Here is a 21,996-nt window from a genome sequence, read left to right as displayed (position 1 = left end):
CTGTTATTATTTTATGTCTTACATCCAGCCACGTAGTCTTATGCTTTCTTAATCTTTATTGTATTTTTTTTTTTTTTTTAAACAAACGTCACAGCCCTTAGTAGTGTGGTCAGGTGATAAACATACCACACAACAAAAGTAGAAATGTCAAGTGAAAGGCTTTGAAAAGCGCAGAGAAAGATTTCTCACAAATATTTGGTGGAAAAAACAAGAAAAAACAAAATCACCTGAGGTGTTTAGAGATCCTGGCTGAAGGAGCCAGAAAAAAAAAAAGAACGGACTCTCAGGAAAACTGCCACTGCAGTACATACCGGGAAGGGGTCTCTTAAGGGTCCTTAAAAAGACACGGGCTCTATTTAAAGCTTTCAGTGCTAGTCTATCTGGCTGTTTTTTCCTCTCATACTGCCTACGTTATGGTCAGCATTTTTTCTATGACAAAGTGTTGCAGATTTTTTTAAAGCTTTTTTTCTCAGTACTATTCTTTCTATGCTACTTCAACATTTCAAGGAAAATACATCACTGATAGTCTGTGCTGCAACAAAGAAGAAAATGGTTCAAGTGATCAACATGATTAAAATCATTTTTATGAAATCTAATGATATACTTTAGGTGGTGTTCCGGCGTCTGCACAGAATTATTTTAAGGTTATGACTATCAAAGACGATCCTATGAAGCAGACTGTTTGCAGTGAGCTTCCAGTCTGGAAACTTCCTCTGGATGTAGGCTTTCCTGATGCAAAGGTACCCCATCGCATTCCACACTGAAATTGCAATGCACCCATAGACTTCACTGTTTCATTGTCTTTTTTTCCGACTGATTGAGGCTTTCGTCCACGGTGCTCCCAAGTAGCTGTTCCCTGTTGAGGGGAAGTGTTTAAAATGATAGCTTGAACCCCGAAACTCTCAAGCAGGCATGGCACTTCAGTGACACTCCCATTTTCATCTGGCAGCTTGATGTGTCTGCTGTGTCCAATACCAATTTTAAACAGGTATTGGCGATGTTTGTTTGCCACTTTCAGCTACATGTGCTCCCTTCTTTTACTACTGCACAGGGAGGTGTTTCATGAATTCTCCCAACTCGCAGCACTAGCGTGCCTGTCTGTTCAATAACCCATTTGAATTTGCAATTCTCCACTGGTTGGCGGCACTGAGTTCATATCTCCGACCCATGAGGTCCATTCTTTTGCTTTCTTTAGGTGGCGGTGGGCAGGAGGTTAAAGGAATGTTGGCGCTTTTTCCTGGCTGCAGATGCGATTATCAAATCCGCAGGACAGTATCCTCGATGTCATTTGAATACTTGCATTTCTTTTCAGCCCTTTGAGTTAATGCTCTGCAAGTGGCTGGCTCCTTAAATGCCTCCTTGCCATGGTCGAGGATACTATGAAGCATAGGTAATAACTGCCTCCTTGCCACTGGGCAGCAATGTTCCCAGCAAGAAAAAGGATTGTAGCCTGTCCTCTTCCAGCTGTACACCAAATTGGTCAGTCGTGGGCTTGATGACCTGATTATGCTTTCAAGAGCAGGTGGATAACTCTTGAAACCCTCCTCAGGTTAATCTGTCTCGAGGCCTTGCCATAGTATTCCTCCAAACCCAGTACATCCCTGCTTGTTCCTCAAATTCTATAAAGAAGAGCTCTTCCTCCTCCTTCTTAAGGCTCAGGAGTGAGCGGGAGTGGAAAATCTTTGACCTTTTTCCCTAGTCAAGGTTTTTTTTTTTAAGGATCCTGAATCCCCTCAGATTCTCTCCTTCGTTTGGAGAGGGGTGGACATTTCTGCCTTGAGACATTTCTGTTTTTTCTCGATTTCGGCAACCAGTTCACCAGGATTGAAGCTCAGTCTTTTGTACAAAGATACGTTTTTTGACGTATCAGTCATTGAGCTTTGGTGTTCGGCTCTTGATTCGTCTTTTTTCGGCATCGAAGCATCTTTTACCCATACGTCCTTCAACGCCTTGGGTTTCTCTGGAGGTTTTACTCCACTGGAGACCCCTTGAGATCCATGGGGGCTCCTTGTCTGGTGGCGTGTCTGAGGTCATCGAGAGTTTTGACACAAAGGCTCCCATTAGTGATGGCAACGAATATGGTGAACCTTTTGGCAATTTCTTGGAATTTTATTCCCAAACCTTTTCTACGTATTGGAGATCTTCCAGCAGGCTTCCAAACCCAACGGTGGAAAACATAATCTTATGGAGGACCCAGGATGCTGTCAGAGGACACTAAATGGAGGTGCCTTTGACAACCATCAACAAACAAAAAACTAAAAAGAAAATGAGTACAAGAAAGTGGATAATTCCAAACTCAACCAGTAGATGGTGGAATAATGCACATCATGTGAATCCAGAAAAGATTTGTTTCTGGATAACGAACGCTGCACTTACTCTAATAGAAATTAAAGAAAAACTGAAGAAACGTAATGTCTTTAACATGGCAATACTATGAAATACAAGAAATTGTCCACATGGCAATTAATACCTTATCAAATTGTTTCTGAAGACTATCATAAGCTACAAGCAAAAAAGTTACTTACCTTACTTAACTGGAACTGTAGTTTCCAGAATCATCTTTCAGATTCACTTGCCAGTCATCCCGTTCAATACAAAATATAACCTTATGGCTGTAACAAAGACATGTTAGCATGCTATCCACACCACTTAAAAGGAAACAATCGGGGACACTCAGTTTGAAGGCAATACCCTTAAAGGTCACCATCCTTCAGATTTCAAGAAAGCACTCATGTGAAGGAATAATAAATAGGCGAACCTTTACCAGCAAGGAGATTGGGGCACATTTGAACCTATGAAAGATACCTATTCTGGAGAACTAGTTCGAGAGATATTTTCTTCTCCAGAATTGGACCTTACTATATTCACAAACTCGAATCAGAACAAATAGCTGTCATTATTATGATACCTTGTTTTGCAGCTGGATGATCATTTAGATAAGGCTCATTTTTACTGAAAAAAAGATTATGTATAAGTGCCCACCGACTGCAGCCTCCTTCTACACTGTAGAATCCAGGCAATAGTGTTGAGCTAAAGTATGTCTGCCTTTCCAGGTTGCAGCCAAGCAGATGTCCACTAAGGATACTACAGCAAACAACACTATTGACACAGTCCCACCTCTAGATGAAAGTGCTGAAACACTCCTTGAAAAGATGGCCAGCCTTATGATGACAGACATCCCACAAGCAACAGCCTACTTGGAAAGAGATTGTCCTTTCTAGCAGGACTATAAACTAGGAGCAATTATAGGATTTTCTACATTTGCTCATTTTAAGTAAAATGTTAGGTATCGTCTGACATCCAGAATGTGAAGTGTTCTTTCCGCTGTACTGCTAGCATTATTAGAACAAAGTCTCAAAGATTATGGGCTTGTTTAAGAGAAAATCCAATAGTAATTTTATTACGAAATGCAGGAGATTATAGATAAGATCCTTTCATTGTAAAAGTCAGAATTTCTCCTACTCTTCTTGTGGCGGATGTGAAAGGCAATATAAGAGCTAACTTCTAAGAGAAATTATGTCTGCTTCATATATATGTGCTAAAAACGACTTTTCATAAGCTAGGAAATAACAGTATTAAGTTGCAAAGAAATGGGCGGATGCTTCACTGGTGAAAAACCCAAGTGGTCCTTGGTGGAATTCCTTTAGACTTCTGTCAGACCAGAGGTTAAGATGATTATGTGCTCTTCTGCAGCAAAAGATAGCAGCCAGGTGGTATAACTTAATATAAATATGACTCAGGCCTAAGCAGAATAACTGTAGAAGATATGGGAGAATGAAGCCAACAAAGAACTTGGTGTAATGTTTCCACTCTGCTTCATAGGATGTATTTGTGGACACAGCTGTGGTTTGCACGAGAATTTTTAGGTTTTGCCTGCACAGCATATGTGAAATCTTTTGTATTTAACAAAAAAAAAAGAACAAAAAAAAGTTCTTGGAGCCCGCCCATTCCCTACTTTGACTTACCACTGGTTTTCTCTCAGGTTGCACCTATGTCACATTACTCACCATTGGCTGGCTCATACATGGTTCAACATCGCTCCTATTGGCTGGCTTTCATGTGGCTTCTCGCTGGACATGCTGTAGATAATGCCCCAACTACTGCTTCCAGTGGCCAGTCTCCTACTTGTGGCAGCTGGATGCTTCTGACGAATAAGTTAGTTACCTTCGGTAACGCTTTTTCTGGTGGATACAGTAACTACCTGTGGATTCCTCACCAAAAGAATTCTCCCCACGCGCCAGCCTTCGACAGAAATTTCTTCTAGCTCTGCACGTCGACGATGACGTCACAATCGCCCGACTCCACATGACGTCATCCAGGCAATAAGAAGCCGTCGTCGACGTGCAGACGTCCGTTATCACCATTTTTTTTTTACGGGCCATAGAGGCGAACAGGTTAAACCTAAAGAGCCCACGTTCATCCAGAATAGACAAAAATAAAACATTTAATATAAAACTCAATATAAGTCACAGTTATGAATGCTCAATTCGAGATAGAAATAAATAAATATATATATGTATAATTCCAGTCCAAAATGTCCTTTTCACTATCTTAATTTGCAAAGGAAAAGTATATACAATGAATACAACCATATGCATGTAAAAGCTATATACATATATATACAAAATCAAGGATGCGCACCCAAAGATCTTAGCTTGACCAGTCAGGCAACGGGGAGGTGGGTGGGACCGTGAGGAATCCACAGGTAGTTACTGTATCCACCAGAAAAAGCCTTACCGAAGGTAAGTAACTTATTCTTCTGATGGATACACCTACCTGTGGATTCCTCACCAAAAGAATAGAGTCCCCAAGCAGTATAACCTCCGGAGGTGGGTGCCCAACTGGTCAAACCAAGAAATCTTGCAGCACCGAGCAAGCAAAATGGCCATCCCTCCTGATGTCAGAGTCCAAACAGTAATGTTTGGCAAAAGTATGGAGGGATGCCCAGGTCGTTGCCCTGCAGATGTCAGCCACAGGAACACCTCTAGCCAAAGCCGATGAAGCTGCTTTGGCCCTGGTGGAATGGGCACGAAGCCCCACAGGTGGATCGCTCTTCACCAAAGAATAGCAGATCTTAATACATAGAATGACCCACCTGGATAGCGTTCTCTTGTGGACCGCTCTACCTTTCCTCTTCCCCACGTACCCGATGAAGAGTTGATCCTCCAACCTAAAATCCTTCGTTCTGTCCACATAGAAGCTCAGCGATCTTCTCGGGTCTAAACGGTGCAGTCTTTCTTCCTCTTTCGAAGGATGAGATGGAGGATAAAAAGAGGAAAGAGTAATAGTCTGGGCCATATGAAAGGGTGAAACAACCTTCGGCAAGAAAGCAGCCTTGGTCCTCAACACCACCGTATCCCCATAAAAAGATGTGTACGGTGGTTTAACAGATAGAGCCTGCAGCTCACTCACGCTTCTTGCTGAAGTAATTGCAACAAGGAAAACAGTTTTCAGAACCAATAACCTTAAAGGGCAAGAATGCATTGGCTCAAACGGCGAGCCCATAAGGAAAGTTAAGACTAGGTTTCAATCCCACTGGGGCATAATGAAAGGAGCAGGAGGAAATTTATTAATGAGACCTTTTAAAAATCTTAGCACTATAGCAGATTTAAATAAAGAAGGCTGGTCTGGAAGGCATAGAAAGGCTGACAGGACCGACAAATATCCCTTGACTGTAGCCACTGCACAACCCCTCTGTGCCAGGGTCAACGCAAAAGACAAGATATCCGATAAGTGGGCACGTAAGGGATCAATTTGCTTCTCTCCACACCAAATCACAAATTTAGGCCACATGTTAGCGTAGATAGATTTAGTGGAGTGTCGCCTGGTAAAATAACATCCACTACCTCAGGTGGGAGAGAAAAGGAACTCCGGTTGCCCAGTTCAATTTCCAGGCATGAAGGTGCAGGCTCTGGAGGTGGAGGTGTAAAACCTGCCCCTGCGACTGCGAGAGGAGGTCTGCCCTGAGAGGGAGACTGAGCGTGGGGCACAGAGAGAGTTGGAGAAGATCCGAATACCATACCCTTCTTGGCCAATCCGGAGCTATTAAGATGACTTGGGCCCGGTCTTGGCGAATTTTCCTCAAAACTCGAGGAATCAAAGGTGTGGGGGGAAACGCGTAAAGTAACTGGTCGCGCCAGGTCATCTGAAACGCGTCCCCCAACGTTCCTTGCACCGGATACTGGAGGCTGCAGAACAACGGGCAGTGCGAGTTCTCCCGAGTGGCAAAAAGATCTGTCTGAGGGATCCCCCACATCTGGAAGATTTGACGGACTAGATCCGGATGGAGACGCCACTCGTGATTGGTCGAGAAATGCCGACTGAGACTGTCCGCACGCAGGTTCAAGACTCCGGCCAGATGGTTTGCTACCAAGCAAATCCGATGGTCCCTTGCCCAGGGCCATAGCCGCAGAGCTTCTCTGCAGAGAAGGTACAACCCTACTCCTCCCGGTTTGTTTATATACCACATCGCTGTAGTATGGTCTGTCAGGACCTGAACCGACTGACCGTGAAGGGAAGGGAGGAAGGCCTTGAGAGCCAGACTTATTGCCCGCAACTCCAACAGATTTATATGAAACATCTGTTCCACTGGAGACCTTTGACCTTTGACCTTCCCCAGATAAGCTCCTCCACCCTAGAGTGGAAGCATCCGTTATTATTGTGGTCACTGGTGGATGTTGCGAGAACGGCCTTCCTTTGGAAAGATGGCCGTCCGCAATCCACCATTTTAAATCCGCCGCAGCGTCCCTGGAGATCTTTACCGATCCCTCGAGATCCCCTTTGTGTTGAGACCACTGCTTCCGGAGTCACCACTGAAGAGCCCTTATGTGCCAGCGAGCATGAGTGACCAACAGAATGCAAGAAGCGAACAGACCGAGCAGACGCAGGACCTTGAGGACTGGAACGACCGCTCCACTTTGAAACATTGGAACCAGCGCCTGAATGTCCTGAATCCGCTGAGGCGGAGGAAAGGCACGATTCAATGTTGTATCCAGAACTGCCCCTATGAACAGGAGGCGCTGAGAGGGCTCTAGGTGAGATTTGAGCACATTCACTGAAAAACCCAGGTCGAACAACAACTGGGTTGTCGACTGTAGGTGATGCAACACGAGCTCCGGAGACTTGGCTTTGATCAACCAGTCGTCCAGGTAAGGAAATACCGCTATCCCCTTCCTTCTGAGCTCTGCCGCAACCACCGACATCACCTTTGTGAAGACTCGAGGTGCTGAAGTAAGACCAAACGGAAGGACCGCAAACTGATAGTGCTGCGACCCCACCACAAACCGGAGATACTAGGGTCAGCATCTTGAACTTCTCCTGTTTGAGGAACCAATTTAAGATCCTCAGGTCCAGGATTGGCCTCAACCGACCATCCTTCTTGGGGATCAGGAAGTATCTTAAGTAACAACCCTGACCCCTCTCCTGCTCTGGAACCAACTCCACCGCACCCTTTGAAAGGAGGACTTGAACCTCCTGTTCTAGTAACAGGAGATGCTCTTCTGAACAGTAGGATGGGCGGGCGGGATGGGGGGAGGAAACTCCCGAAAGGGAAGGGCATAGCCTTTCCCCACAATGCTGGTGACCCAGGAGTCTGATGTTATAACCTCCCACTTGCGGAGAAAGTTCAATAACCTCCCCCCTACAGGAGTGGTATGAGAAGGAATTGGTGGAAGACTGAGGCTGCTTCCCAGGCTGCACCCCTCCAGAGGAAGAGGAAGAGGCAGAGTGCTGCTGGGCGGCTCCCCTGGTTCGGACCCTTCCCCTTCCCCTCCCCCTGTACGATCTGTAGGAGAGAGCAGTGGCGGGTTGTTGCTGAAATCTGCCACGAAAGGAGGAGGATGAACCACGACCAAAACCCCCTAAATCTTCTAAAGAGTCTGGACGAAACAGAAGAGGAGGCCTGCAAACCTAAAGACTTTGCCATGGCCCTACTCTCCTTAAACCTCTCTAGGGCAGAGTCCGTCTTGGAGCCAAAAAGTTTATCCCCATCGAAGGGAAGATCCAACAGGGCTGACTGGACATCCGACGAGAAACCAGCGATACGAAGCCAGGCTTGCCTCCTTGTAGCAACAGCAGTACCCATAGCCCTGGATACAGAGTCAGTCGTATCCAGCCCAGACTGGATCACTTGGGTCGCCGCAGCATGAGCATTGGAAACCAGGCTCAACACCTCCTGAGGCACCTCTGCATGGGACGACTATTTCATCCATCAGGGCGTAAATGTATCTTCCCAAAATACATGTAGCATTAGTAGATTTTAAAGCCATGCTACATGACGAAAAATACTTTTTAGAAGAATGATCCATGTTCTTTGAGTCTGTCTGAAGGCACACCCGGAAAATAACCTGGGGCAGAACGGGAGGAACATGAAGCCTGAACCAGCAGGCTCTCAGGGGTTGGGTGCCTGGACAGAAAGCCTGGGTCCACAGGAGCCACTCGATATCTGCGAGCCACCGATCTATTAACTGCCGAAGAGGACACCAGCTTCTTCCATATTTCCAGGATTGGATCTAACAGAGCCTCATTAAAAAGGCAGAAGTGGCTCTGCAACTGTTGAAGCAGGATGCAATACTTCTGTTAAAATATTAGGCTTAGGCTCAGACACCGGCAAAGGAAGGTCCAAAAAAAATCAGCTGCTTTCTTTATAACCGAGTGGAATGATGCAGCCTCCTCCGAATACTCTCCAGGCGATGTTAAGTCCCATTCTGGAGAACTGTCCAAACCACTAGCTGTATCTAAACCATAGAGGTCCCCCAGAGGTTCCTCAATCTCTCCTTCCTCCAATGCCTGCTTCTGATATTCTTGCTCCTCAAGAAGCAAAGAGCAAGCCTCCTCGAATGCAACCTGGCCTCAATTCTAGGCGTCGACATGGCTTCAGCAGACGTCGAAGCTTGACGCCGATCCTCGGATCCATCAGACGCCGGATGCCGTACGAGGCAGAGGGCGGACAGGAGAAAGTTCCGGCACCGGAGCCACAGGTCTACTCGGCGTCACCGGTTGTGAGGCTGATGCCATAGGCGCCGGCGCAGAGCCCACATTTCCCATGGGAAGAAAGGGCATAAAAGGTGCTGGTCGTAACGGAGCCGGAGCACCCATGTTGAAGGCCAAGGGGCCCGAAGGACCAGCCGGTCCACCACCTGGAGCCACCTGCTGAAAGATTGTAAACATCCGCATTCTTGAATGCGAACTGTCGGCTCCCGGGCCGGGAAAGCCGGATACTGAGGAGCCTGGGCTAGAGGTGACATCGGCGCCGGCCCCGGCGTCTGAGAAGCTGGTGAGAACTCCTGACGCTGAGGAACCTCAAACACCGATGGAGGATTCACAGGCTACGTCGGCGAAGCTGGTGAAGTCGGTGATGCAAAAGGTGTCTGCGGCTGTGGAGAGATGGTGGGGCTTCAGTCCCATGTTTTTTGGCTTTGAGCTGAAGGCGACCTCGAACGCGATCTCTCCCTACCCGACCGGCGGCGAGATTCACGACGACGCCGGGAGTCACGATGACGCCGATGGGACTTTGGAGAGGATGAATTGAGTCGATGCCGCTTTTCTTTTTTCTTAGACTTCGCCAAAAAGAGCTTTGCTTCTCGCTCCTTTAACGCCTTCGGATTCATCCGTTGACAAGAGTCACATTTGTCAACGACGTGGCCAGAGCTGAGACACCACAAACAGTCTGTATGTGGGTCCGTCACCGTCATCTTGCCTCCGCACTCATTGCAGGGCTTAAAACCAGATTTTCTTTGCGACATTCTTTCTTTTCTCAAAGAAAGAAACAGCAACAATAACTATCTACGTAGAGTAGTAACTGTGGCTCCCTCGAAGACCAACCGTCGTTCGAATGGCACGGAAAAAAGGGAACTGACGTTGGTGAGGACCTCTTATTGCCTGTATGACGTCAGACGGCGTCGCATGGGCAATTGTGACATCCTCGTCGACGTGCGGAAGCTAGGAAGAAGATTTCCGTTGAATGCTGGCGCAAGGGGAGAATTCAATAGGTGAGGAATCCACAGGTAGTTGTATCCATCAGAATTGTGCTTTTTCTGTGCTTCAGATGCAGAATCAGGAAAACATTTACAAGAGTCTACCCCCATCACCGTTTGCAGGCATTTTACCAGCTTTAATGGTACCTGCATCAGAGACCAGGTAAAAGTGTAAGATGCATCTGGTTATGGCTGAAAAGGGACTCTGGGCGAAGAAAGTTCAGATTCTTCTTCCGTAATAGTACGACTGAACCTCTCAATAGGCATCACCTTCTGGGTCTTTGTACTTTATTTCTCTTTGTGAAATATTTTTATTTGATTTTTGAAAGGCAGAAGCAATTCAAACAAGCACGAATATGTACCCATAAACAGGTAAATAAACAAACATCGCAGGTGTTCAGTCCAGGCACAAGACATTACATATTTCAACATTATTATAATAGGAGCAAGTAGTGATTTGAAACATTTTAGGTTCTTACAATGATTAGAAACGAACCAGACTTCAAACCAGTCAGTGTGGAGACTCAATTTCCTCATCTGAAATGCCACAGTGATGGTATGCAATCCACTTGTCCCTTACCTTACGGAACTTGCGTGGGCACCCTCTAAGTTAGTAGGTGACCTTCTCAGCGAGCATATAGTCCCTTTCTCCATTCAGCATAGTTTGCGGCTCAGGGGCTCCACCAGTGCTTTGCCACATCTCTCTTTGCTGCCACTAACCCCAGATTAGAGAAAAGTAGCTTTGGACGGAGGATAGCAACATCATTAGGTATACCCAAAATACATGCATATTTGAGGCCCCTAGTGAGTGGTGCTCCCATAACCCTGCCCAACTCATGTATCACTCTCTCCCAGTATGTTTATGAAAAGGCAGGTTCACAGAGTATGGAAGTCCCCTCTTGTCTCCCTACACCTCATTCACTCTGGGGACATAGCCCTCCCAATTGTGTGCAGTCTTGTATGGTCAAAACAGACCAGATCTAGAATTTTAAGTTGGGTGGATATGTTTTAACCTTAACCTGATTGTCACTTCTACTGTGTGCAGTAAGGCTGCCTCCCAGTTAAGGTCCCCAGTTCCAATTCACACTGGCTCTAGTTTTTTCAGGCTGTCCGTTACATTGGTATTAATGGTTTTTATAGACTGCAGAAACTGCTTTCTTCGCAAATTCCCCCCCATCTAGAGCCATCCCTCAGGTGGTGCATATTCCGGGCGATCCAGGTCTATACTCTCTGCTCTCCATACATGTTGTAGTTGCAGGTATTCCAAACTGAGAGTCATGAAGTTTGTAATCCCTCGGGAGAGCTTGGAAGGAAAAAGTCTCCATTATCTATAAGGTCACCCACTTTGGAAATACCAATTAAATCCCAGGTTTTAAAGCCGCAATGTTTCCCCAGTTCTTTAAAGTACGCCCCCATCCATAATAGGGTCTCCCACGGGTCCCCCAGTGGCCCACCTAATGAATTTGTTTATTCACGCCACCACTTGAATACCATTCGAGTCGCGGGAAGGAGTAGACTCGTCCACCTCCCCACCCCCATGGAGACAGTGCTGAAAAGGATGCCTTTGAAACTGGGTCCGTTTGAGTGCATTTGTGGGGTGATCCCCTGGGACATAGCTCTAAATCACTGATGACAATGAGGTGGGATGCCCAGTAGTAAGCTCAGATATCTGGGAGGGCAACACCTCCATTGTATCAATAAAGTTGCAGCATCTTGAGGGCCATCCGAGGACAACTATCATCCCAGAGCAACGTTTTGAGTTCATTAATCTTTACAAAAAATACCCTGAGATTTTATAGTATGTATTCTGAAGTGCACACAGGTATGTCAGGTGTATGACCATCTTGAGCATGGCTGCTTTTCCCAGTAGAGTGAAGAGAGGCTTCCTCCAACGTTCCATGTCAGCCCGGAATTCTGCCTGTACTTTGCGAAGGTTACGCTCCAAGGCCATCTCTCGATTAAGTATCACGTATATCCCTAGACTTTGTACTTAAATGTTGAGCTGAACAGGATTACAGTGCTGGACCACATAATCCTTCCTCATTAGTATTCAGAATCAAAAAGGATCTGCGGAGGACTTGGTGACACCTACTAGACAAAGCTTGCTCCTGTATTGAATGACTTGGGGTACCACTTTCTATTACAAAGACAACATTTTTACTTTGGCTGGTGGGCTTTGGAGGTTTGTTTTTCAATGATGACGTAATCATGGTCTGTGGTGCTGTCAATGGAGGCATTGTTAAAGATGGTGTTGTCATCAGTGGTATTGTCGAAAAGATACTAGTCAACAAGGTAATGCCACAGACACTGAAGAGGGTTTCTTCATCAACGGCGATCCATCAACATCTTATTCAACAATATCGTTGAAGATCCGGTCGCCGATGTACCTCTGTCAAACATCTAAGGTAATTTTAATTTTGGTGTTGGCTGCTCTGATGCTCTCTTGGGTCTAGGTTTACCAACTATAATTATCTCCTCAGATACATGGCATAATCCTTTTCCTTCCCCGGAACCTTTTTGGGAGGGTCTTTTGAAGCAGATTTGTCAGTTTCTGAAGGTTCAAAGCATTTTTCATCTGGAGACACCCTATTATCACCCTAGTATTCCTTTTCAGGATACAGAACTTATTTGTATTTCTGAAGTCAGATTAAAATCCTTCCTTCTATTGTTGAGAGTTCAAGTTGAGAAAAAGCAGCACATTTTAGTCCTTACCTTTAAGGTTACAATACAGGCAATAAAGAGTAAGACACTGTCTGGATTATGGTTAGGTGGTAAATCCACAGATTTGAGAATCTTAAATCGCAAATTCACAGCTAAAAATGACCACCTATCTGAAAGGAGAAGGAGATTCACTCAGTGGTCTCGCTTCATGTACGACGACATGTGGTATAAATCTGAAGGAAGATATTTATTGACATAATTAGGATACTAAAAATTCTGTTAAAGCCTGACAGCTATGTTTAATATTGAACAGTTATTTCAATGTTACCATGGGAAATTCAGTTCGGCAACTGCGATGATTCAAGCATGTGAGTTTATGAAAGATCAGAAAGGTTTTGGAGAAACAGACGTTCACAAACTTTTCTGTTCGAGGTAAAAAAAAATTGCAATTTAGAGACATTCACTTGTATGTACAATGGCTTGAGCCATAGAAGAAAGGAGGTCGATGAAGGGCAGTCTTCTCACGAAAAATTAAACTCAGTAAGCACATTCAGAATGAAAGTTGTAACTATTAAAAGGACAAACTTGTCCCTTTGGAAGGAATTTAAGGCTCTTTAGGCGAAAGAATGTAGTGCAACTCATCACTATCAAGATCACTGACTCCTAAATGAGACAACAACGGCTGGATGGATAGAGCTCAAATAGTTTGTACATGAGTGAGAACAAGACACATTTTAAGTCCCACTATAAGCCAATATCTTTGATATTTTGTTACATAGATTCATATAGCACTGTACTGTCATTAGAACAGCCTTGCAGTGCTGGTGGGTTCAGGTACTTTGAGGCCCGGTCTTAAGGCCTGATTTAAAATAGAATTATCAGCTGTGTGGATGCAGTTAATTAGATTCTTTAGCGTACATATTTCACTCTAAGAACACAGACTGGGTTAGTGTTCTTAGGCTGGTTTAGCTGGTGAACGTGTCCTCATAACATTTAGCCTGCTTATCTTAGCATAAGTGAGACAAGAAGAATTTCCAGGGTAGATTATTATCTAGGCATCTGCTTTTTGTATGTACCATTTCCTCTTGTAAGAATCCCTAGTGTTCAAACTCCCTGCTACGTTTAGGTAAATACTGTAAAGTGATATTAGCTGGACATAGAGATTTCAAGAGTTCTTTAGCAGATTAGTGCTTTGTTAGGAATCAAATCAGGAGGCAGACACCTTTCGTAATGCATTTAAAAGTACAGCCAGCGACTTATCTGCTATCTATTGATGGAGCTGCAAAGCTCTATAAAATGAGTCACTACCTTCTACAAATATTTTGGAAGATGAGGGGAGAAGCGCCTCTTATGACACTGATTCATGCACTATAGCCAGAAATATTGCCTTTCCAACTCGCTCACCTATGAAAGAAATGTCAAAAACTATTTTGAGGCCTAGACTAGAGTCTCAAGATTAGGCCTCTTACTGGACTAACTTCAAAATGTGCAATGGTAGTTGAGATTCTGAAATTACAGACTGTTTATGCTATACTCCTTTCTGCTGATAAAGACATTTTCACACGTAAACAAGACCAATTTCATAATTAGTCTTACCCGATTTAGTTGATACAAATCCAAAATCTTCCTCTCCACATGTGGAATCTTTAGGGTGCATCCCTGTAACTCCCAAAACTTTGCAATCTGGTCCAAGAAGTTAAGTTTCACTCTGGTCTGAGCCTGAAAGAAGCAGGCAGACATTAACCTTTAGAAGATGAGAATGGTGAATATAATTTGAAATCACTGTAATTTTCAGATGCGACTGCTTTCTTGTCAGAAACACACAAAAAGGTCTATGGTTACCATTACGTTTGCTCATCAACTACAGCATTTTGTTTTGTTTAGGAGAGGTCACTTAGAAGCACTGTAGAGATTTTGAATTGAGGGGATAGTTGAGGAGCTGGAAGCTCATACTGATCACCTGGTCAGGCACCTCCACAGCGACACTACAAATGAAACACTTGACAAAGTTTTTCAGATGCATAATTTTAAACTCTTGGCCTTTGCAGTTTCAAACCTGAAATTACATTAATACATGGTTAGTAATACGCCTGCAGTACTAACAAACAAAGCCCGAGATTCTGCATGTCTACCGAATGCAAACGCTCAATTGTGACAATATATATATATATATTTCTTTAAAAGCAGTGTACCCTACTTTAGAGTTGCTAAATGTGCTCTTGTAAAGACCAAACAGGACTCTGAAATGAATCTGGTGAAGGATTTGCATTAAACAGATTTTATAAAACAGGGCTGCCACATAACTCAATGTTGTCAGGACACCTTGTTTCAAGTACTTGGAATACATTTGACAAAATGGTGGGGCATCCGAGATATAGACTTCCCTCCTTTGAAAGGACTGGATTTGGTGAAAACACAAACTGCAAATTGAGATTCATAACGATATGCACATGGGTTTAGGGGTGTTCACCACAGCCCTTCCTAGAATTGCTACTTTTTTCTTTTCAAATTTGTGACCTATTTTGCTTCAATCTTTCTATGCTTCATCCTGTATAATGCTTTCCATGTATCGTGTCCAACATGTCTTGTTCTTCCTTAATTTTGGTTCTGGCCCACATATTCCAAAGCCCAGTTTTAACTAAAGCTTAATTGGGAGGTAGTCCTTTAACATCCTGTCGTCCTACACCCAAAATGCCTTAACATGGACATGTGTTTCATTTTAGTGTATACAGATTTGCACCAATACAAAGGGTTAGCAGAACCCTCCGAGATATTTAGGCATGTGCAAGGTAAGAATAAAATTTCATTTGGTTTACGTCACATCAGATGACACACAGGCACTGAATTAGTAATTATTAACAAGAGCAGACTGTTGGCCTCCCAAAAAAGGACACAGGCATGTTGTCATGAAAGTAAGTACCACCATTATTGGTTTCACATCAAAATAATAGCTGTTGTAGGGCCCAGGCCACAAAGGCTCAACAGAACCGAAAGAACATCCAATGACCACTGCAGGTTTCTTCCACAATTATATCACACCCATTCAATAGTCAAATACTTTTTTTTAATCTTACATTCTTTTGAATCTTTATTTAGAAATATCAGTCAAAATTATATTGGACGATAAGACAGGCAGTATTTCTCATTCCTGATGGACATATTACAATAACAAGCACACATGTGCAAAGCGGAGCTTTTGAGCATTCTAGGCTTTCATATTGTACACAATCCCCCACACACACACACATCGTTGGACACATCCTAGATGTAATTTTTGCAAACCCTGAACTAGTTACCGTCCAAAGTATCACGCCAATCACAGTCAGATTTGGTAACTTTCCAACATAAAACACCACAAATCAACACACCCCATAGCACCTGTAAGGAAATGCCTCCATGGCATGGTTGCCCCCTGACTTTTTGCCTTTGCTGATGCTATGTTTACAATTGAAAGTGTGCTGAGGCCTGCTAACCAGGCCCCAGCACCAGTGTTCTTTCCCTAACCTGTACTTTTGTATCCACAATTGGCAGACCCTGGCATCCAGATAAGTCCCTTGTAACTGGTACTTCTAGTACCAAGGGCCCTGATGCCAAGGAAGGTCTCTAAGGGCTGCAGCATGTCTTATGCCACCCTGGAGACCTCTCACTCAGCACAGACACACTGCTTGCCAGCTTGTGTGTGCTAGTGAGGACAAAACGAGTAAGTCGACATGGCACTCCCCTCAGGGTGCCATGCCAGCCTCTCACTGCCTATGCAGTATAGGTAAGACACCCCTCTAGCAGGCCTTACAGTCCTAAGGCAGGGTGCACTATACCATAGGTGAGGGTACCAGTGCATGAGCATGGTACCCCTACAGTGTCTAAACAAAACCTTAGACATTGTAAGTGCAGGGTAGCCATAAGAGTATATGGTCTGGGAGTCTGTCAAACACGAACTCCACAGCACCATAATGGCTACACTGAAAACTGGGAAGTTTGGTATCAAACTTCTCAGCACAATAAATGCACACTGATGCCAGTGTACATTTTATTGTAAAATACACCACAGAGGGCACCTTAGAGGTGCCCCCTGAAACTTAACCGACTGTCTGTGTAGGCTGACTAGTTCCAGCAGCCTGCCACACCAGAGACATGTTGCTGGCCCCATGGGGAGAGTGCCTTTGTCACTCTAAGGCCAGTAACAAAGCCTGCACTGGGTGGAGATGCTAACACCTCCCCCAGGCAGGAGCTGTAACACCTGGCGGTGAGCCTCAAAGGCTCACCCCTTTGTCACAGCCCAGCAGGGCACTCCAGCTTAGTGGAGTTGCCCGCCCCCTCCGGCCACGGCCCCCACTTTTGGCGGCAAGGCTGGAGGGAACAAAGAAAGCAACAAGGAGGAGTCACTGGCCAGTCAGGACAGCCCCTAAGGTGTCCTGAGCTGAGGTGACTCTGACTTTTAGAAATCCTCCATCTTGCAGATGGAGGATTCCCCCAATAGGGTTAGGATTGTGACCCCCTCCCCTTGGGAGGAGGCACAAAGAGGGTGTACCCACCCTCAGGGCTAGTAGCCATTGGCTACTAACCCCCCAGACCTAAACACGCCCTTAAATTTAGTATTTAAGGGCTACCCTGAACCCTAGAAAATTAGATTCCTGCAACTACAAGAAGAAGGACTGCCTAGCTGAAAACCCCTGCAGAGGAAGACCAGAAGACGACAACTGCCTTGGCTCCAGAAACTCACCGGCCTGTCTCCTGCCTTCCAAAGATCCTGCTCCAGCGACGCCTTCCAAAGGGACCAGCGACCTCGACATCCTCTGAGGACTGCCCCTGCTTCGAAAAGACAAGAAACTCCCGAGGACAGCGGACCTGCTCCAAGAAAAGCTGCAACTTTGTTTCCAGCAGCTTTAAAGAACCCTGCAAGCTCCCCGCAAGAAGCGTGAGACTTGCAACACTGCACCCGGCGACCCCGACTCGGCTGGTGGCGATCCAACACCTCAGGAGGGACCCCAGGACTACTCTAAGACTGTGAGTACAAAAACCTGTCCCCCCTGAGCCCCCACAGCGCCGCCTGCAGAGGGAATCCCGAGGCTTCCCCTGACCGCGACTCTTTGAATCCTAAGTCCCGACACCTGGGAGAGACCCTGCACCCGCAGCCCCCAGGACCTGAAGGACCGGACTTTCACTGGAGGAGTGACCCCCAGGAGTCCCTCTCCCTTGACCAAGTGGAGGTTTCCCCGAGGAACCCCCCCCTTGCCTGCCTGCAGCGCTGAAGAGATCCCTAGATCTCCCATTGACTTCCATTACAAACCCGACGCTGGTTTCTACACTGCACCCGGCCGCCCCCGCGCTGCTGAGGGTGAAATTTCTGTGTGGGCTTGTGTCCCCCCCGGTGCCCTACAAAACCCCCCTGGTCTGCCCTCCGAAGACGCGGGTACTTACCTGCAAACAGACCGGAACCGGGGCACCCCCTTCTCTCCATTCTAGCCTATGTGTTTTGGGCACCACTTTGAACTCTGCACCTGACCGGCCCTGAGCTGCTGGTGTGGTGACTTTGGGGTTGCTCTGAACCCCCAACGGTGGGCTACCTTGGACCAAGAACTAAGCCCTGTAAGTGTCTTACTTACCTGGTTAACCTAACAAATACTTACCTCCCCTAGGAACTGTGAAAATTGCACTAAGTGTCCACTTTTAAAACAGCTATTTGTGAATAACTTGAAAAGTATACATGCAATTTTGATGAATTGAAGTTCCTAAAGTACTTACCTGCAATACCTTTCGAATGAGATATTACATGTAGAATTTGAACCTGTGGTTCGTAAAATAAACTAAGAAAAGATATTTTTCTATACAAAAACCTATTGGCTGGATTTGTCTCTGAGTGTGTGTACCTCATTTATTGTCTATGTGTATGTACAACAAATGCTTAACACTACTCCTTGGATAAGCCTACTGCTCGACCACACTACCACAAAATAGAGCATTAGTATTATCTCTTTTTGCCACTATCTTACCTCTAAGGGGAACCCTTGGACTCTGTGCATGCTATTCCTTACTTTGAAATAGCACATACAGAGCCAACTTCCTACAGCACCATACATACATACATAGACCATGAAGCACATTCAACTTTGAAGACTTAGAAACACAACTAACAGCCAACACAGATCTAGACAAATTCTGTTCCAAACCTTTAGGCGTGGCTACAGGAAGCTTTGGATATTCTAATACCACTCTAGAAAAACTAAACAGGACAAAGTGAAACAAACCAATACCTTGGAGAAACACAGAATTCAAAAAGATAAAGCAAACAAATCAGAAGGCTGCAATGGACCGGACACTAAGCAAATAACATTCAATACAAACTTTAGCTACACAAAGGTAACAGAATACACAAATCGACAAAAAAGGTACTACTCAGACAGAATTCAAAACGCTAAATCTCCAACTAAAGAATTTTAGAACATTTTCAGAATTTTGAAAACCTAAATGCATGGAAGGAAGTCATCCCACTACTCAAGGTTTCACAAACAAACTGGCAATTCATTACACAACCAAGGCAGACACATTGGACTCCTATTTAAAACAGAAGAAAACCATCAGCACCAACTCGTATCCTAAAATCCCCTCCAAGAGTAAACCAACCCAGCCTCTGCACTCCTTCAAACAAATATCACAAGATGCATTTATGAATTTGGTCAAAACAAGCAGGCCTTCCGGCTGCCCTTCTGACCCTTGTCCACCACACAACTTCAAGAACATTATTTTATGTACTTCTGCTGCCACATCTGTAAGAAAAATCCTCAATAAATCTTTAACTACAGGAACTTTTCCTGAAGCCCTTAAAAAGGCTTACATACATCCATAATTGAAGAAAACACACCTAGACCCGCATGACCCCAACAACTACAGACCAACTACGAATGGACCTTTCCTGGCCAAAAGAGCAGCATTTGCTCAGATGTCACAATTCAATGAAGACAACTCCATACTTTGACTACCAAACTGGATTCCGCCCAGGGAGAGGCACTGAATCAGCACTCATGGCAATCTGGGACGATCTTAAAAACACAATTGACTGCAATGGAGTTGCTGCACTACTTCTCTTGGACTGCTCAGCTGCTATTGACACTGTTAACCATGACACTAATTCAAAGACTCCAGGAAGCCGGCATAGAAGGGCCTGCTCTCGACTGGATTATTTCCTACCTTCAAAACAGAACTAATATTATCTATTACCCCTTACCCCACTTCTCATCTAAACTCTACATCACAAATGCAAGGGTCCTACAAGGATCAATCATCCCACCTATGCTTTTCAACATCTACATGATGTCATTACCAAAACGGATTAATGAGTTTTAATTCACGTGCTACAACTATGCAGATGAGACACAAATACTACTTAAATTGGAATGCCCCAAAGACCTTGAAAACTCACAAATCTTCAGTTGCCTCAGAGCCGATCAGTTGATGATTTGGAGCTATCTCAAAATGAAAGCTTCCAAAACAGTAATACTCATATGTGGCCAGTGGAAAAATTATAACCCAATGTGCGCCTAGCCTGACTATCTGGGACCATCTCTTCAAGTATCAGAGGAAGTTAAAAAACATTGCAATTACCATGGACACCAAGTTAACAATAAATGCCCAAGTGGACAAATTAGCATGATTAAGCTTCATCACCTTGAAGACTCTGCAACACACCCTCCCCCACCTCGGATTTCCTCACAAGGTGCAGGCTACTATCCCTCTTGTACTATCTAAACTGGATTATGCCAATGGCCTCTTCCTTGGATCATCTCCATCTATTACGAAAAAATACAATGTATTCAGAACTCAGCTGCCAGGCTACTATTACATAAAGCCACAAGCCCCCATCTCCCCTGCCTTGAGAGCACTACTCTGGTTACCGGTTGGCAGACGCTTCACCTTCAAGCTGCTTTGTATCACCCACAAAGCCATACATGAATAGGATTGCTTTTCATCAGAAACAAAATACCCAAATACATTCAACAAAGAAACCTCCACTCAAGATTGGCACCCCGCCTTAAAATACCATCATACAAGAAAGAGACGAACGAGTTACTTACCTTCGGTAACGACTTTTCTGGTGGATACATTAGCTACCTGTGGATTCCTCACCTGATGAATACTCCCATGGCGCCAGCATTTGACGGAAATCTTCTTACTAGTCTCTGCACGTCGACGAGGACGTCACTTTAGCCCACGCGACGCCGTCTGACGTCATACAGGCAATAAGAAGTCCTCGCCGACGTGCCGATGACAGTACCAACATTTTTTACGTGCATGAGAATAATAATAATAACCCAATGCAATGAAAGAGCAAAGCAACATCTCTTAATATTGTAAATCACACAACATTGCAATAAAATAGCTATAGATTTAATATAACTTTTTTTTTTTTTTTTTTTTTTTTTTTTTTAAACAAATAAATATATTTATACATACGAACCATGTATATACCCAATATATATATAGATTTATATATAAATATACACATATATACAAATATCATACATGCAAAATGTATTGCAACTTTGAATACCAAAAGGAGCACACTCAAGGATTGCTTGGAGAGACCAAAAAGGCAACGGGGAGGCGGGTGGGACCGTGAGGAATCCACAGGTAGCTAATGTATCCACCAGAAAAGTCGTTACCGAAGGTAAGTAACTCGTTCTTCTGATGGATACAACTACCTGTGGATTCCTCACCTGATGAATAGAGTCCCAAAGCAGTACCACGCCCGGCGGTGGGTGCCTAAATGGTCAAACCAAGAAATCCTGCAGCACTGACCGTGCAAAATGACCGTCCCTTCTGACCTCAGAGTCCAAACAGTAATGTTTCACAAAAGTGTGAAGGGACGACCAAGTTGCGGCCTTGCAGATGTCAACCACAGGAACACCCCTGGCCAAGGCCGAAGAGGCCGACTTAGCTCTGGTGGAGTGAGCTCTAATGCCCTCAGGCGGATCCTTCTTTGCCAAAGAGTAACAGATTTTAATGCAAAGAACAACCCACCTGGAGAGTGTTCTCTTGTGGACTGCCTTTCCTCTCCTCTTGCCCACGTATCCGACAAACAGCTGATCCTCCAGCCTGATATCCTTCATTCTGTCGATATAGAAGCTCAACGCCCTTTTTGGGTCCAGGCGATGTAGTCTTTCTTCCTCCTTTGAAGGATGAGGCGGAGGATAAAACGTGGACAAAGTGATTGTCTGAGCCAAATGGAAGGGTGAAACAACCTTCGGAAGGAAAGCAGCCTTGGTCCTCAACACCACCTTATCCCCATAAAACGTTATATAAGGGGGTTTAACCGATAAGGCCTGCAACTCACTCACTCTCCTTGCAGATGTTATAGCTACCAGGA

The 21,996-nt window shown here is 44.8% G+C and overlaps 1 protein-coding gene across 4 annotated transcripts in view; it reads right to left on the bottom strand.

The window, feature by feature from the left end:
• KDM5B (lysine demethylase 5B) overlaps positions 1-21,996 on the bottom strand; it is a 768,574-nt gene that overhangs the window by 686,931 nt on the left and 59,647 nt on the right. For all 4 annotated transcript variants that reach the window (XM_069239028.1, XM_069239026.1, XM_069239029.1 and 1 more), the window contains exon 3: positions 14,232-14,354. In XM_069239028.1, the coding sequence (XP_069095129.1) occupies positions 14,232-14,354 (123 nt within the window). The remainder of the gene's footprint in view (positions 1-14,231; positions 14,355-21,996) is intronic.

Source organism: Pleurodeles waltl, chromosome 6 (genome assembly GCF_031143425.1).
Source record: "Pleurodeles waltl isolate 20211129_DDA chromosome 6, aPleWal1.hap1.20221129, whole genome shotgun sequence".
NCBI classification, from domain to species: Eukaryota; Metazoa; Chordata; class Amphibia; order Caudata; family Salamandridae; genus Pleurodeles; species Pleurodeles waltl.
Note: the sequence above shows the minus strand (reverse complement) of the source record. Positions and strands in the feature narration are given on the sequence as shown.